The sequence below is a fragment of the Salminus brasiliensis genome, chromosome 10 (genome assembly GCF_030463535.1).
Source record: "Salminus brasiliensis chromosome 10, fSalBra1.hap2, whole genome shotgun sequence".
Taxonomy (NCBI): Eukaryota; Metazoa; Chordata; class Actinopteri; order Characiformes; family Bryconidae; genus Salminus; species Salminus brasiliensis.
The window spans coordinates 34,577,025-34,594,166 of record NC_132887.1 but is presented as its reverse complement, the minus strand read 5'-3'; the positions used below and the strand labels follow the sequence as shown (position 1 = coordinate 34,594,166).

Sequence of the window (17,142 nt, the reverse complement as noted above, 5' to 3'; positions counted from 1 at the left end):
TCGCAGTTTAGCAAAACCTCATTACGCACAATTATATATGCTAGTGCTGTCCATCCTTTCACTGTGAAAAGATGACTGAACATTTGGAATCAAAGCAATGGAGTGGCCACCCCAGAGCCCAGACCTCAACACCATTTTAATGAACATAGGGTTATTTGCACAGGCAACAAAATGCAACCAACTTTTGAGACTGAACTTTGGAGATGTGGAAAAAGTTGATTTGCTTCTACAAATCAATGCAGGTCTTCCACAATCAATTGGCCCGGGGAGCTTCTATGTTATTTATTTTGGTTGACAGTATCAAGTCTGTAGGTTTTTTTTATTACTTATTTTTAATTATTTGCATTATTTGTCTTGATAGCCAATGATGAATTGTGCTCTAAATAGCTATGATAGCTATGATGTCAGCTTCATTTTGAACAGCCTGACAGCAAACATTTATGGCCTCAGTAATGCATAATGCAAGACTATGCAGTTATGCTTTCAAAGTGTGCTGTCTTAGTTCAATTGTTAAGACGTTAAAAGAAACATCTTCACTATTCCGAAGGAAAACAAGCAGATTCTAGTGATGCGGCCCTTGGCGAGAACTCCAGTCCAAATCGTGTGTTTTGAGGGGCAATCCTAGCGGCATCTGTTTCAATAATACACCACTCCAGCGCTGGGAGCGAGGTCCTTCTCTTAAGTGAAGGCTCATTCCCAATCAACATCCCTCTCATGCAGTCACAAGCACTCAATAACTGTTGATTACTTAAGTCATTTTGTGCATGCTGAAATAGAATTGCCTCCGCGGAATACCAAATGCACTCACGGCTGCGGAAAAGCTTCAGAAAACAAAGGAGGGGCGACGAGGGGTGAAAGTTACAAAGGCGAAAAAAAATCCCACTGCTCCCGTCCCCCAGAGCCTGGGCCCACGAGCAGAATGAGATCAACTCATATTCGGAGAGATTACGAGAAGGGTTAAAGATGTTAATGCGCTGATTGATGAGCAAAGGGCCTGCCAATGGATGTCAGTAAACACAAGGCTTCTTTGATGGATATTCCAAAGCTCGCTCTGCCCATCCTTCATTTAGGTTGACAGGAGGAAAAGGGTTGAAAAAAACGGATGAAGTAGTGCTGGTAACACAAAGACAAGGAAAGAGGCCTAACCCGGGCGGAGCTTGTCTTTTCAGTATATTGGTACATGCTGGAAAGCCTGGGTTAGGCGCAAGCTGCAGGAGCTAAGTGGGACGTACCCACAATGCAACAAAAACGTTGTATTTAAGTAACATTACAATGTATCGTATTTCATTGTATTATGACTAGCATGTTAGCTTGTGGAAAGTGTGTTAGTATTAAGCTAACATTGTAGCTTGTGGTTGGGGCAACAGATTATTATACTGTTTTACATGCACTGTTCTTTTGGGGTCATGGTAAAATCTTTAACTTGAGCCCCTTGAGGTACTCCATTGTGGATTTTGAGATGTTTTTAGAGTTGGAGAGGTCTTCTTTTCATTAAATTTCATCCCCGTTTTCTTCAAACACACCTTTGGTCACCACAACCAAAATGTTCTATTTTAGCTTCATTAGTCCACAGGACATTTTTCCAAAATACATCAGATTTGTTTAGGATGACTCTACTATTCAGGTCATATTTGTACATGTTATTTTATATTCAATATTTACTAACTTGCTTTTGTGATAGGCTGCTGGGTAAGCTAACAACCTGTTTGGTACAAGACCTCTGAGTGGACAGCCTCTTTGTGAATTCTATTAAGATAATGTACAAGATGAAACTGTGGAGGAGGACTGATGGGGGAAATAGTTTAAAATGTGTCCATTATGGGTGTGCACCCACTCAAGTTCTGCTACAGGGCTTAACCCAGTTACTTCATATGCTAGCGTTCAAAAGTAGGGATTGGCCTCCTGCACGTCGAGGGGTCAGCCTCATCACTCATGTCAGCAGTGGCTAAAAATCGCTTTTGCTGCCAAGCAGCAATTTTCATAATGCACAGGCGCTCGGTTTAGGCCAGGCGCCGGGCTGTGGGCTGCAGGAGAGAAACGGATGGGGCTTCGTTGGACCGACGTCGGCATTAAAAGCCATTCCGTGCTTTCCTCCATCTGCCTTTGCCGCTATACACCAGCTAGGAATAACCGCGACGGAGGCCGGCCAAGTGACCATAAACGTAATGATGATGACGAGCATATGGACGGGCCTGGATCGCGATCCGCCATGCTGCTCTGCTGCCGAGAGGAACTCACTGCTTCGTAGTAGCTGCTTCCACACACACACACAAACAAATATTTGTGTCCAAACATTATTTTTGCCACATTTGACATCTCTTGACTTCTAAACATGCACAAAGGTCACATGGGCAGCTTTAATATTCTCCACTGAAAATGTAAATGGTAACACTTTTTCTGTAGTGACTGGCTTAAACCAACATTTAAGCAAAGATCCATTAACCCCTCAACATAGCAAGCCTTATTACACTCTAAGACATGTTCATACTATTCAAGTATATTCTAAATATTACATTAGAATAACACAAATAAACCATATGTCAGATATATTGTTTACAAGACTTCTCTGTAAACTCCACCAACACTACGGATATGGATTTGGTTCCAACAGCAGTTCCCCTGATTTTTGATTTTTGTAGGTTGAATAGATGTCAGGTGACCCAAAATGTCAATATGATGTAGAATAGAAATGACAGCTGACATTGATATTTTGTTGGTTTTAAGTTGTGGTGGTAAGTAACCAAAATTAAGTCTTCCAAACGCCACATGCAAACGCCTTGTTGACATAAAATACCAATATTTAGTTGTGAGGAATGGTGACAGACACCCAACATCTGCTAAACTTCAGAATGTTAACGTCTATTCAATGTGAATTTCCCACATTAGGTAGATGTTGTTTGCTTTAAGCAATATTCTAATACTAATAATATACACATTTCATATTCTATACATATGTTAGAACTGTTTCATTTAAAGACGTAACTCAGCCAAGGTGTCAACTGGTCTCAAATGGTCTCTTTGCACGGTACTGCAAATGTAAACAGGTTATTAGGTAATGAATGAATGCATGAATGAATGAATTATATCATTGCATTTCAACAGTATGGCAAAATGACTCATTTTTAATAACCTGAGAAAAACGGCACAAAAAAACATAACATGTAGTGGGGTTTTTGAGGACGAGAAAGAAGAAGAAAGAGATACTGAGAGAAAAAAATAGAGAAAGTAGGAGATGGACAGACGGAATACGAGAAAGAAACAAAGAAAGAGACATGGACAAAGAGAGCGAAGCAGATAGAGAGGGACAGAGAGCGAGAGAAGCAGACAGCGCGAAAGAGAGCTTGCACTGAACAAAGACAACCAGTTGACAAAAGAGTTAATTCCTTACAGACTTATTTCATCAAACAGTCGGCATGGAGTTTCCTTTGTTTCGCCTCCCTCCTTCCTCAGGTATATCAAAAGTGTCACTAATCATTTTAAACTATGCACTTTTATGTTTCCTCTGGATCTCTTAGCTTTCTCCCCTTCTGTTCTTTGATATAACAAGGACAGTTTGAGACAAGGCTTCAGTTCAGCTCCGAGAAGCCTAAAGATCTGCCTGAGAGGAGTGGAGGCAAACGTGTGGTATTTAAAATTTATACTTCCTCATGTCTTTGTTTTGAACTTGAACATTTTTCCTGCAGAACTTCAACTTTGCTCTTCGCCCGTCGTACAGCGAGGCGAGACACAGCCTTGCTTTTCTGGCCGCATGGCATAGAGGAGAGTTTCCGGGTCAGTATTCAAACTCTCTGTCCATTCAGCTGAACAGCAAAGCCACTCTACTTCCTCTGAGGCCCTGATTACACGTATCTGGAGATGTATACTGACATATGTGCACTCAAACAAGGGAGGGTTGAGTGGCTGGTGGTTTCAAATGAAGAAAATATGCTGGTATGAATCCTATCAATTATCTAAACAGAAATGTATAGTGTTATTAATCTAAATAAATTAGCTGTTTGCATTTATTTATTATAGACAAAGATTATTTTTTTTTATAAAACTTTTTTAAGAACTTAAAATGCAGCTTTTTAAAAATGCTGACTTCATGATTTTAACTTGCACATGGTTGTTGGAGACTTGAATGGGTTTACTTTTTGTTACACCATGACAACCTTTGTCCTGTGATCAGCTTTGGATTTAGGTCTATTGAGGCCATTATGCTTGCTTCTGGAGAAATCTGACCTCAAACTTTATATTGGAGAGATATTGGACCCCCTACATGGCTGCCATGAATTTCTTGGCATTAATAAGAGCCGTTCAAGCCGTTCGAGATTTTCAGAATCCCTGATAAAACGGCTGCTATGAAAGGAACACATTTGTAGGGTGGAGTGACGAGACCGGGACAAAACTCAGTGTCGCAATAGGACACAGATGGTATCATGGCATTACAAGAAAGGCTCTGCCAGACAAAGGCTAAGAACTGGCAGGTGAGTTCATGTCTCTACCAGGACTCCACTTTGGTCCTCCCTCTGGTTTTTCTTAGGATTAAGAGCGATTGTGAAGGTGTTTATCGGTCACACTTGTGTCCGTATGCCTCCCCTTTCGCTTTGATCAGTGGAGATGTCTGACGACAAGGTTTGGGGAGTGGGGGGGGGGGGGGTAATTCCCGCATACTCACAGCTCTGCTGGAGGCCTCTCAGACATCTGCAGCTCAAACAAATCAGACGGATCAAATTCGTACAAAAAATAGACTGTGCCACCAACCCCCATATTACACACACTGATGACGACTGATGCTTCAGTAGCTGTGTCTCACGCACTACATGTCCAAATGTTTGTGGACACTCCTTTCACAACATATTGCTGACACAGATGTGCAAATGCACACATACTCTCAAACCTTTTGTCAACCATTCCTTAAGCGTGGACTAGAAGGAACATGAGCTGTGGTGCAGTGGAACTGTGTTCTCTGGAATGATGGTGCTTCTTCCAATATTTTTGGGATGAGGTGAAGTGGAAATCATCCAACATCCTGACCTCACTAATGCTATAGTCACTGAATGTAATCAAATCCTCAGAGCAATACTGCAAAATCTGGTAGAAATCCCTCCCTGAACAGTAAAGACTCCAACAATAGAATAATGGAAAAGGAAGAAAGGGTGGAGAAAAGAGGACATAAAGGAAAAAAGAAGGACTATACAAGGAATAAATAAGAGAGATAAAGAAAGAGAAAATGGGAAGATAAAAATGAATGAAAGCAAGTGAGAGAGAAAGAGAGAGAGAGAGAGAGAGAGAGAGAGAGAGAGAGAGAGAGAGAGAGAGAGAGAGAGAGAAAGAGAGAGAAACAGGGCTACTAATCAAACCTGTTCTGCCGGAGTAAGGAGCTGCATGTTAAGCCTGGCCCAAATATTGAATACGGATTAGAACATAAAATGCCTGCAGTGAATTCAGCTCCTCCCTCATCTTTAGCCATACGTGTGTCCATCGATTCCTTTCTCCCCTCCCTCTCCACCCCAAAACCATTCAGCAGGGAAAGAAATCACTAGCTCTTCTTCTCTTTATCACCCTATGGTTAATTTACCCATTGCTTAAGCACACATATAGCTGGCCGCCTGGCGCGTGCTACCCAACACCCGTCCCCGTGTGTAAATCAGCTTAATAAGTTCCCACACCATTAAGTAAAAGGAAGCATGGACTGAGCCCTATTTAACCAATGACTTGTTACCTTTCATTTGCTACAAGAAGGTCGTAAAAAAGCACATTCCATGGCCATAAGAGTCATAATTAAAATCAACAACAATTTAACAGTGGTGAAAGTGTGGCTCTCGAGCCTGGCAATAAACTTCAATGCTTGGTCTTGTCGTGTGAGCGGCTAAGGGGCTTTGGGGAAGGGGGGGTGGGTGGGGCGGAGGGGTTATCTGCCGTTGGAACGGACAGGGATGGTCTTTCAGATCAGCAGCAGCAGCAGGCATTGTTCTCTGTCAGGCAGCAGATGTGGAACGTCTCCCCGCTGGCCTGGCGGAGTGTGCCTGGCTGCTTCAGAGTGATCAAACGCCTCACTCTCTCCCCCGTGACGAGCGCAGTGATTGAACGCTGGGGATGGAAAGGGCCGCCACACACCGGGTTACATTAAGGCAGGCGATATGGCAGAAATATGTCATCATATAAAACAACACATGGTACCCTAACACGTTCACAAAGTGTGCCATAGTATTTAGTTTATTACGCTAAATATTAATTTGTTGTGCACCAAATATATTTGTTTTCATTATTATTACATTTAAATTCAATTAAATAAACTACTAAAGAAGGAAGATGAGGAAAAATGTAATCTAAATGTAAGCCCAATTAGTCAAACTTGGTGACTACCAAACTCACGAAAGAGTGCTGCTGCTGACCACTGCTGACCATTTTAAAGCATCACTATGTAGCACTTTTACCTCAAAATAGCAGCTTTAAAATCATGCTGATGCTGCAATTACTTGTAATAGGGAGAATGTTATCTCGGCCATTGCTTCTCTAGGGAGCTGCAAGAGATCTCTTGAGAACTGCATAACATTGCATAACCCTGTTAATATTACTTTACCACTGCAGTCCACATGCTTCTTTCATTTTCAGTGACGGTCCAGTATCTCTCAGCTTGTCAACAAATGCAGATGTAAAGTGTTATTCATAGGGTGTACAAAGCATGATTAGTAACTACAGTTATGCAAAAGTGAATTACTCTCCCCACCTGTAGGGGGAGCCCTGAAGACAATAATGGCAATTCTTGCATAACACTGCTTTAATCAGGGATTTTAGTTTTTTGTTTTTTGTTAATTATTTATATAATATGACATTCTGGACTTTTGTTTGTATGGCAACCTCCTTTTCTTAAAATACAGTCTGACTGACCTCCCTAAACATTATTTCCACAGGTAGTTTAAAACACTGCAGTGAAATCCCTTTGTGTGATGTGTTTGCATAGTGATACTGATTTCGGTGGACTACTGATGCACAATAAATTTTATATTGTAAATGCAATTTGATGTGGACAGGCATGCTTTACTCTCAACTGAAAAAAATGAGCATTTCGGTGATGGTTTCTCTTTCAAATCATCCACAATGCAGAGTAAATTCATGATTTTGGTAGCATGATTTTGGTGGCAACTATTCTGTTATCGTCCAAGAACACTTCTCACTTTTGTGGACTATGAATAATATCCATTATTGATGCCTAAATTGATGTTAGATGTCAGATCGGACATCTCTAGTTTATGCAGTAACTATACACTGGTAACTGCTTTTTTGCTATTTACAGGCCACCTTAATGGTATGAAACTCGCTTTTCATGATATATATTTTAAACAGTTGTTTAATGTTTCAAAAGTACAGTCAATACCATGCTATACTCAGAAAAGTGTACTGGGATGCATCGTAATTGTCCAAAACAACAACAACAACAGAAAACCACCTCAGATCTCAAACGATAACCCCTGGTATCAAGCTTCGGTTCCAATATTAGCTTGCGTTGTGTTGTTTTGCTTGAGGTTTCACACAGCGACCACTAAAATGAATATGCATTATACCTTCTACCTAGGTTCTCTGAGACCTACATTAGTGTGAGGGTGCAGTAAGGAGTACTAACCTGCAGGAGGGAGTGAAATACTGGTGGGGGCGCTGTCCACGCAGCCCTGGCCATTGCAGGCTCTGACCATCACACTGTAGTTGGAGTAGGGCAGCAGGCCTCCAATAGAAACCCAGTGACCCGCTTTGCCTGTACTGAACTGTGTTCTTGTCTCTGTCTCTGTCACTTCCACTCCGCTTCCATTCTGGCCTGCAACACAAACAAACTACAGATGGGTATTTCATGTAGCCAGAAGACGTATAGCCTTATTAAAACACAATCTCAGATTTGGTAGTCTGTACACACCGATCAACTATAACATTAAACAACATTACAGCCGCTTCTGTCCAAGGTTGGGATCTACCTATTAGACAGCGAGTGAACAGTCAGTTCTTGAAGTTGATGTGCTAAAGGTTGGAAAAATGTAAGGATCTGAGAGGCAGAGAGACAAGGGTCAAATTGTGGTGGCTAGACAACTGGGCCACAACTCCAAAAAGGCAGGTCTTATGGGGTAATCCCAATATGTAGTGGTCAGTACAGTAAAAGTGCACCAGGCAAGGACAACCAGTGAACCGGCAGAGTTGTGAGCACCCAAGGCTCATTGTTGCGATCTACGGAGGCCCCACCTTTACAGAAAATGTAAAATTTACAGAATTAAAAGGAGGGAGAGCACAACACTGATATCCAGCGGTCGGAGTTTAAACACGGCACAAGATGAACCACTGCCTGCCACCAATCTTTGCATGCAAAGCAGGGCTGCACAATGAGTGCCAGAGCCCAGTACAGTCTTCGAAGTTCTGACAGGCCAACTAAACCTGGCAATTAACAGGTTAGTTGAATCAGTTTAGTGCAGGAAATGCACAAAACTGCAGGAATCTGGTCGTCCTAGACGGGAATTGGCCCCCCCCAATGTAAACTTACAAACTTAAATTAGCATTGAAAGGCTGTATATGGTGATATTCAAGTGATATATTTTTATATATTTTTTTTTACCTTTACAGAAACAGAAGAGAAACATCTGCTCTTCTTCAACCGTTTATTTATTTATTACTTACACTGACCATTAAGTACAGACACCCTGGGAAAAAACAAGACTTTTTCTTTCATGCGCCAGACCGAGAGGTGCGTTTCAGGTAGTGCACCCTGTGTGTGTGTGCGTGATGCACAGTGCCCTGCTGACACAGGGAAGCCTAGGCTTTGGCTGTCTGGGTCTTAATCCAGAAATGGGGATTGATCGCTTGTGCTAGCGCAGACATTGATTTAAAAACACAGGAAGCTGGCTCTCGGTATAAAAAAAAAACAAAAAAACACACACACACACACACACACACACACACACACACACAACAACAAAAAAAAAACACACACAGACTAGAACAGAAATACAATTTCATAAATAATAGCAGCAAAAGATGTCTGTTTGGGTAGGGGTCGCAGGCTGTCAATCCGATGAAAGCTTTATATGGTATTGTGTAAAAAGAAAGAGGAAAGAAATAAAAATCTATAAAATTTCACATTGATGCTTTACTATAAGAAGAAAAGGATATTTCCAATGAAATTCTGTCCGGCCTTACGGCTTCCTAGGCAATACCACACACAAACACACACACAGTCTTAAAAAAAGCACTAGCTTGTACTCTCATACTGGAATACATAGGCCTTTTAAACTCACGCACATAGCTCAACCCTAAGACCTAGACTACACACACACACACGTAATGTCCTCACTCAGACACATGCATTTGGGCACATTAACCAATGGGTCAAGAGTCAGGCCTCTCAGTCCCCAGCCACCACCACTTACTGTAATGCAATCGACCGCAGGATATACGGCCCTGCTTGCAAATTAAAAGCGAATTAATTTCCTCCAAGTTCTCACCTCCCTTCTGGACCAGATGTGATGCTGGAGAGAGAAAGAGAGGGAGTGACCGGGAGCAGCATGTGTGAGTGTGCGCGTGTGCATACGCACGTGTTCTGAGTCCATAACCTCTAGCCCTTACCCATCTGAAGGCTCTGAAATGTGGTGGTACTATAAAGAAATCAATAGACATGAAGTGCCCCGGTGACTAAAAGCACATCCACATGCAATCACTCCTCCAGTGTTGTGATCAAACTCTTTAGCCGGCATTTTCTAGTACTAAGGAGGGGGAGGAAGAACAGGACTCTCCGCCCCCAATACACTAAACAACAATACGTTTAGAGGGCCCATATCTTTCATTTTTCATATTTGCCTTTTTACTCAGCGGACTGTTTATATGGGTTATGCACCAATTTATTTTTGTCAGCATTTTCTAAATTATTTGTTTTCCCTAAAATAAAGCAACCAATGGCTTTGTTCTGATTGGTTGCTCTACATTGCACCTAATTCAAAAGACAATCCAGGTTGAAACACTCCTTATAACTTCAACGTGAATATGTAGAACTGAACTAGCAGGATATATGTAAATAAGTTAGTTGACATCACAAATGTACTGAATTCAAAATTTTTTTCTTTCTAAACATGAACTGTGTGGGCCTTAAAATGAATAGTCTATTTTAGAACTGTATTATATTCTGCATATCCATACTTCCATAATTCTGTTTTTATATGATTGGACAGTGATTAAAGGCTGTCCGACTGTATATTTATGTATGTCACCAATAAAGTGTAATATTTATAAATGTACAATATTTATATAAATACCTAAATAAACAGTGTTTGTAAATTACCTTCCAATATTCTGAAAAACCAACAGTGACCATTGGTTGTGGTTAATGACTGACCTGCAGTATTTTTTTACCAAAACTATTATTAATAATTAGACAAAAATGCCTTGATTCATTCAAAACCCCCAAAGAACGTGTGTAATTGGCCAGATTCCTCCCATCACTCATAGGTTAGAGAATTTATTTTGTATTGCACATTTCAATGACATCAGAATTGTGAAGGCTGATCTTGCCCATAAATATTAATCAATGATAAATTGTACAGCCACAGCCCCTAAGACTTACCCTACCCAACCTTTATTTTTCTCTTTTTCCCCCCAGTCAAATCGCAATGCAACCGTTTACCTATTTCACTTTGAGCGTGGAGAATTAACTGCCAACATAAAACAATTTCATCTTTTCTTTTAAAGGCATGTCTATATCCCTTTTTCCTCTTGCTCTTTTGCGGCAGAGTAAAAAATGCACAACTAACGTGCTTTATTTCTGGTAAAAAGATAAATGGAAGGGTTTGGCGACTAAAGAATATATCACAGTTAAAAAGTCACTTTCCCCCCCTCCAGCTCTACATAAATCACAGCACTAGTCAATATTTAATAATGCTAGCCTTGGTCCGCAGTCCCTTGCTCACCCCTGTCATGTGTAATAGCTCCCACACCGATATCCCCGACATAAAAGGCCGGCTTTACGGCAATACTAACATGTAGAAGGGGGTCATTACTGATCGACGTTTCCCTTAATCTGTGACTGCCGGCCACCGGCCAATAAATTCTCCAGCAATCCACTGGGAGAAATCAGTAAACTTCTGGCTTCGCCTCCCCAATGGATTGTGTGTGTCTTGGCTAGATGACCTGACCCTACATAAGCATCAAACTAATGCACATAAACCAACATACTGTGATGTAGTGACACACTCCACTCTACAATCTGATTTGATTCATGACACGGGGTCCACAATTCTGCATTCTCGATGTATTTTGAACTAAATTTGAATTTCTGATTTCTGCAGAAAAACTGACTAGCTAATCTGAACAGAATGGGAGATGTGATCCGGTGACTGGGATGGCCACTGAAAACACTGAACTTGTCATGTGCATAAAATCAATTTGAGACGTATTTTGCTTTGTGACATGGTGCGTTATCAGTAACCATTAGAAGAAGGGTAAACTGTACATTGTGGCCATGAAGGGATGCACATGATCCGCTACAGTACTCATGGCATGCGAGTACTCATGACTGACTGGTATTAACAGGCCCAAAGTGTGGCTGGAAAACATTCCCCACACCATTATACCACCTCAACCATCCATGGATTCATGCTGTTGACACCAATCTGCTGTGTCTCAGAAAAAAAAAACGGAGATTCATCAGACCAGGCAAAATTTCAACAGTCTTCAACTGATAAAGTGATAAAAGTGAAACTCAATGTGGTCTTTTGTTGTAACCCAATTATTTTATGGTTCTATGTGTTGTGTATTCTGAGATGCTATTCTGCATCTCAGAATAGCATGTGGTTATCTGAGCTACTGTAGCTGTCAGCTCCAACCAGTCAGGCCAATTTTCACTGGCCTTTCATATCAACAAGAAAAGTTGTCAAAAGCAATCGTATCACGCATCTCTTTTGTTTTCAGGATGTCAAAAGAGCAGCAATTATGTTCAGAGCGCCTAGTTTGGGTTTGTGCATGACATTTTCATCAAATCATTTTCATCACTACATTAGGTTTATATGTAGTCCAAAACAGATGCCTACTTTGGGCTAAATTTGGACCAAATTAAACCACTCAACATCTCCTTTTGGGCTAAATAAAGTACATGACGGGCCAACCAGCCCAAAAAACAACTTCCATATGTCGTCTGGCGCTGAGTGGGATAGCCATGCTCAAAATCACTGAGATTCAATTTTACCCCATTCTGATGGTTGATGTGCGCATTACTTGAAGCCGCTGGCTTATACCTACATGATTTTGTCTATTGCACTTCTGCCACAAGATTGGCTGATTAGATACTTGCATGGAGAGTAGAGTAGCAGTACTTAGAAAGCATGAATCTATACTATCATGGATAAGTAAAAATCGCTAAATGCTGAGTGTCATAATATGGAGTTTTCTCTATAGTACACAGCACCCGAATTATGTATATACACCGTATAAACCTTAATTATTGTAGCTTGACATTTTTGCCTTAAATCAGTCAATCTCTAATGAAAATGACTAATTCAAACTCTAATTCAAACTCTTTGAAGCCAGCCGATCGTTCACACTGGGTGTAACATCAGTGAAACAGTGGCAACAAGCGAGAGACAACAGCGAGGGCTGTTGAGAAAGAAAAAAAAAGAGAGCCATACCAGGAAATAGGAACTGCAGCGCTCTCTCTTGCTGTCTTCCTTTTCCATGTGCACTCTGAAATCAACCCCCCCCCCCCAAAAGTCCCCACCCCTCCACACATCATAATCTCGGCTTCTTGGCTCAGAAGAATACTTCAAAGCCCTCGCACTATGAGAGTAGGGGGTGGAGGGGGTGAGGGTTGGGGGGGGTGGACGTAGCAGGCTTTGAGAGAGGTCACTTCCATTGGTTCGCGTTTCCAGATTACAATCTTGAGTCGGTAAGCTGCTCGTCGTACTTGTCGGAAAAGCTACTTTTAAGTCCACTCCGCGGTGGGCGCGACAGACGGGCCCGAAGAGACCGCTTCAAACAGACCTGAGAGATGGGGATGTCGACAGATACAGATTACAGCAGAGGTATACTAGTATATAGATGCAATAGCAGCCCATTCAGTGCCAAAGTGCTTCAAACATGTAAGACAGCAAGAAAAAAGCAGGTAATGGAGAAGGTTGTGGTATAATCACTAAACACATACATACGGACAGACATGTGTCTATCAAATACACTACACACTTTGGAAACACTTTGAACACCGGGATCACAGTATCTCGAACAACTGTGCTTTGTTTTTTTTATAGTTGTTAACCATAAATGTAAAAATGTGATTTTTAACCCGAAACAGCAGAAATTCTAAATCTTAAATAATATAAATATTTGTAGGCTAGACTGTGTTGGATACAATGCGATTGTTTCTTGATATGCCCAGAGTATGGGGCATTAGTAGCTCAGTGATTAGAGCTCTGGGTTATTGAGCACCAGGTTGTGGGCTCAATACCCAGGTCTGCTAAGCTGCTACTGTGGCGTATCCCTCTCTGCTCCAGGGTGGCGTAGCATGACTAACCCTGAATTGACCTTCTGTGGCTTACCCTCCTAGTGAAGGGTGTCGATGATTGTCTTCTGGACAACTGTCAAGTCAGCAGTCTCCCCCATGATGGTGGTTGTGTGTACTGAACTAGACCGAGAGACAGACAGTATTTATACTGTTTGAATATTAGACAAAAATTCTGAGATTCTGAGATTCTGGATTTCTGATTTTCATGAGCTGTAAGCCATACTGATCAAAAGTAAGACCAAACGTTTGAAAAACGTCACGTTACGCATAATGAATCTAAAATATATGACAGTTTACCTTTTTGAATTAAACTATGACCAAAAATGATCTTTTTCATGGTATTCTAACTAGAACACTGTACATTTACACAAAACGGCCACAGTCATCAACATTAACCACTTAAATAAATAACCGATAAAAATTAGAGCAGAGCCAAAAAGCTCCAAAAAGTCATTAGAATGAAAACAACCAAGCTGGCAAACTTACACCGTTTAAATTCTTGTTTATGTATGCGTGTTATCAGGACGGCTATAATACAAACTATGTCCATCAAAGGGGCTGACTGATTGCCTTGTAAGCGATCTGGTCCGAATATTATAGATCAGGCAAGCTCAGCTTAATTAGGCGCTGACATAGTAATGTGGCCGTCAACAAAGCAACCTCAATTTCTGGATTTTCCACAAACAAGCACATTATAGGCCATAATTTGCTGATGATAAACAAATATGCACTGCGGAAAAGAAATTTCAATTTATTTTTGTGAGGTGATCATTCACACCCACACAAACACACACACACACACACACATACCCTCTCACACCCACACACAAACACAGGACGACATCGCAGGATTAAATGTGTACAATTGGTCAGCTGTGCAGATGAACTGTTGATTAATGGAGAGAGACAATCTATTCTATTGGTCTGGCAGTCAAAAGGAAAGTGCTGACACAGAGAGGTGTGGGTCAGTTCTTTCATCTGAACTGAGCTGGAGGCGGACCAGCAATACAAGTGGGGGGGGGGGGGGGGGGTAGTGGCACCCACACTACCGCCAGCTTCAGCGCCTAAAAGGACAGCCCCCATTGCCACAACCTCCAACAGGCTTGGAAATAAGAGTTTATTCAAGGATGTCTAAGGCCTTACTTAATAATTTCATAAGTCTGACAATGAGCAAAATGTATTATTTAATACTTAAGAAGTTAGCCACAATGTATGAGAGATTTGAGATATATCTGAGATGCTAACTGAACAGTAAGTACTACTGGTTGAAGTGTTGAGTGTGAGTGAACTTGGCAGACGTGAAGACTTAAGAAACTGCAACAAAGGCCAAATTTGTTATGGTCAGAAAACTGGATTTGAGAATCTCTAGAACAGCAAGGCTTGTGACTGATGAGTACCTACTGTGATTGGTTTTTTGACAAATAAACAAAGCCATAGAATAACCACTTCTTGTCCCCTAAACTTATCCTTTGGGGGTTCTTTGGACACTTGTTTTTGTAAAACAAAAAAATGGGTGTGTTTATTGTCAGTGTTGGTTTGATTACAACTAACCCTGGTGCCATTGTTCTGTTAGTGCGATTTGTTGTATGTCGAAGAGAGTCGATGCTGCCTTGGTGTCGGTCTTGGTTTCGGCCTATTTCTAAATGAACTCTTGTGCAGTTCGCTCGAGGCATGAACACAATAGGAACCAAAAGGCATCTGAATGAACCAAACACAGAGTTGTGCACGGGCACAGGTTCACTCCTGCCTGCAAAATCTAATATCAAGCCTCCCTGCTCGCTCCACCAATGTCATGGCACACAAATCTGCTTGCAACCTCTTTATGCAGACTTCTACTTGGAGTCTTCTGTCTTGGAATCTTCTTTCCCCTATTTGATTCGATTGCAAATATGTCAGCGTGAACACACCCCAAATCAGGTCTAAAATGTAATATAGTGTATAATTTCCTTGCCTGGTCCAGACCTAGGGAAGCGAACTACAAGTATAAACACAATCTGAGATTGGTGAGTGGTTCAGAATAGAGAGGACAGAAGGCTACAGTAACTGTACAATTGTGGTGAGTAGAAAAGCATCACAGAATGCACAACCACATGTCAAATATTTGTGTTTGGGTTACAACTGCAGATGACCACATTAGGGAACACTTCTATCAGCCAAAACCATCATGAAAGACTACCTATTGTATAATGAACCATGTCACAAAGCAAACATCATCTCAAACTGGGTTCATGAACCTGACAATAAGATCATCAGATTTAAATCCTAAAGAAAAGCTGTGGACGGGATGTGGACATGTGGCGTAATCATGCCAACATGGACCAGAATCATTAAGAAATGCATCCAAAACAAGTGTGAAATTGAGGCTTTTCTGAAACAAAACAAAACAAAAAACAAAAAACAAAATCAGGCCCTACCTAATAAAAATATGATCTTTCTAATAAAGTACTTGGACAAATGCATAGATTTTCAAGCTGCTTAATAATTCCAAAAACATATACATGATACATGAGGTAGGTGAGTTTATGCAAAAATAGCTTTTCCTCCATGTCTGCACACATGACTGTGTATGTGCGTGTTTGTGTGTTGTGTGCATCTTTTCCTTGCATCCCCATTCGCACACAGTAGTGCTGGCATTTATCTCCAGGCAGCTATAAAAGAGCTCGGTCAGGGCTGGCGGAGGTGAGTGGCGGGGTTGATTTCTTCTGAATGCACTATTACACTCTTTTTAACAAACCTGTCCACTCTCATCCCGCCGAGGACGAGGAGCGGGGTGCGCGCGGCGGCCGCCTTCATCTCTACGCCGCCCTCTGGCCCCTTCACGGCGCCCGGCAGCCGGCGCGAGCCAAATGGGGGCCGACAACAATTCATTTACGGCCATTACTGCACAGCAGCGGCGCGCTAGGGTTCACTGCCCTTTTTGCATACTGTGTGTAAACAATCATAGGGAAAATGGCTGGAGTCAATATGGGTGATCAGAGGCTAGAGACGGGGTGAGGCCGAGTCACATTCACTCACAGGCAGAGAGATGTTGGGGGGAGAAATATCTGTGGAAGCGCTTGGGTGCAATTTACCTGACGGCTGGTAGAAGGCTCCGGTGAAAAGGGCCGAGTAAGTAAGGTTGCCATTGGGCTTGGCGGGGGAATCCCACTTCACTCTCACTGATCGAGGGGTCTCGTTCAGGACTTCCAGGGGCACGCTGCCAACTGGTGCCATCTCTAATGTCCGGACCTCCATCTAAGAGAGAAGTAATGGAAAGAAACTATAACACACTGCACTCTTAAAAATAAAGGTGCAATGCCACAGAACAACCCCTTTGTTTATGATAAAGATCTGTGAGTGTCATGAACCTTTACATCAAGCAAGGGATTCTTCAAGCTTTTTAAAGGTTCTTCACACACCTCTGTTGCTAACATGATTCTTTATGGAAGCAAAAGTGGTTCTTCTAGGGCATTGCTTTATAGCACCTAATTTCCCACTTGTATCAGCCCAGTATTGAGTACTGTTGGCACAAATCTGACTGGTTCTAGGTCCACAACTATAGGCATAAGCAAATCTTTTCCTGTTGACACTTACCTCTTGGAGAACTACTAGAAGAAACATCACCCAGGCCTCAAAAAGACACCTAAAACACCATGTAGTGC

The 17,142-nt window shown here is 41.7% G+C and overlaps 1 protein-coding gene across 1 annotated transcript in view; it reads right to left on the bottom strand.

Moving 5' to 3' along the window:
* The window catches only part of ush2a (Usher syndrome 2A (autosomal recessive, mild)), a 303,135-nt gene that overhangs the window by 138,800 nt on the left and 147,193 nt on the right, over positions 1–17,142 (bottom strand). Inside the window, exons 36-37 of the mRNA XM_072689926.1 lie at positions 16,573–16,735; positions 7,607–7,795 (exon numbers count right to left, since the gene is read on the bottom strand). Of these exons, the coding sequence (XP_072546027.1) occupies positions 7,607–7,795; positions 16,573–16,735 (352 nt within the window). The remainder of the gene's footprint in view (positions 1–7,606; positions 7,796–16,572; positions 16,736–17,142) is intronic.